At 38.1% G+C, this 1,453-nt stretch overlaps 1 protein-coding gene across 1 annotated transcript in view; it reads right to left on the bottom strand.

Moving 5' to 3' along the window:
• Positions 1-1,422, bottom strand: part of LOC106111742 — a 4,451-nt gene extending 3,029 nt beyond the window's left edge. The window contains exons 1-4 of the mRNA XM_013293886.1: positions 1,143-1,422; positions 941-1,066; positions 755-838; positions 342-479 (exon numbers count right to left, since the gene is read on the bottom strand). Of these exons, the coding sequence (XP_013149340.1) occupies positions 342-479; positions 755-838; positions 941-1,066; positions 1,143-1,196 (402 nt within the window). The 5' untranslated portion in view covers positions 1,197-1,422. The remainder of the gene's footprint in view (positions 1-341; positions 480-754; positions 839-940; positions 1,067-1,142) is intronic.
• Positions 1,423-1,453: the final 31 nt, after the last annotated feature.

The following is a 1,453-nucleotide window of genomic DNA, read 5'->3' as shown; positions in this document are numbered from 1 at the left end:
GCGACCTCTGTCCATAAACATCCGTAATTGTAGATGCGTTGCCTACTATTAATTGACGGTAGAGGAGACATACACAAAGAGAAAATTTCCCCTTCCTATGCGTCTTCTCCGCCGTCTAATCCACTTTTCCTTCCTATCCTTTCCTCTGAAAAAAGGGTAGAAAGCGAAAGCGACCAAAAATAGGCCTCCGACACCACACTCATCAGACTGTACGCGGAATTGCTTCCACTTCACGCCTGTTTTCTGTGTGGTCGTGGTATTGCGGTGGGCGAGCCGGCCCTGCAGTGCTAAGATGTTAAAGCGGACTCTACCACTGTTGGTTTTGTTTTTTCAATATTTACCTCTAAATTAAGTGGCGGGTCCTTCATTAGATTGTTGTAATCGTTGATATTCTTCAGCATTGACACTTGGTCTTCTTCTATAGCGAGGTCGTATGACTCAAAGTTAGGTAGCTTTTTTTCTGAATCTACTTCTACTGCCTGTGTAACAGTTCTTTGATTACTGTTTTGTTATTATTTACTACTAGCTGTCGCCCGCGAAGCCGTCCGCGTGAAATTAAAAAAAAAGCATGTAGCCTATGTGTTATTCCAGACTATGCTCTAGATCTATGACAAATTTCATCGAGATCCGTTCAGCCGTTTTGGCTACAAACTCTAACAAACATCCATCCATCTAAACTTTCACATTTATAATATTAGTAAGAAGTAAGATAGTAAGATGGGAAGTTGCATTAATAATGCTTATTATTACTTACAGCAAGTCGTTTCAATAGATTTAATTGCGTTTGTAGTTCTACTATTTTATCTTTTAATTCATTACTGACTTCTTTCCGTGGACTCTGAAATTTATTAAAAACATTAAAGAATGCTATGTAGAGAGTATCTTTGTCAACTATATGTAACTCATAAACCTTTAATTTCGTAACTAAAATTCACAATACCTTATGTTCTTCTAATAATATAGCCTCCATATACCCGGAGTCGTCAGAATTTTTTGGTGTGTTAGGACATTTCACATCTTCCACATTAGATAGTCTTTTATCCGGAATTTGTTCTTTGCAATCCAGCTAAAGAAAATAATTGGGAGGCATTATATATCAGCCATAATAAGACATTGTCCGAAACATTAAAAACAATACTAACCGAAGTTGACTCACACACCGCGTGTAACTCTGGCATCTGAAAACATATATCCATTTTCCACAACTAATAAAAAAGGAAAGTGGCTTCTAACAACTATACTGAATTTAGGATTACCAGAATTAACTCACGGTACACCTTAATACTAGAAAATCTTAGAGAGAAATGTAAAACAACAACCCCAGCTACGACTGCGCTGCTTTTTTTATATTACAACTTGGTAAACGAACAAGCGGTCACCAGAAATAGCCGAAATGGAAAGCGACCGCTGCCCAGACATCAGCAGTTGCAATAGCGTTGCCTAGCCTTTATCG

This window comes from Papilio polytes, unplaced genomic scaffold (assembly GCF_000836215.1).
Source record: "Papilio polytes unplaced genomic scaffold, Ppol_1.0 DF824146.1, whole genome shotgun sequence".
Taxonomy (NCBI): domain Eukaryota; kingdom Metazoa; phylum Arthropoda; class Insecta; order Lepidoptera; family Papilionidae; genus Papilio; species Papilio polytes.
The sequence above is the reverse complement of the archived record's forward strand: the minus strand, read 5'-3'. Positions and strand labels throughout refer to the sequence as shown.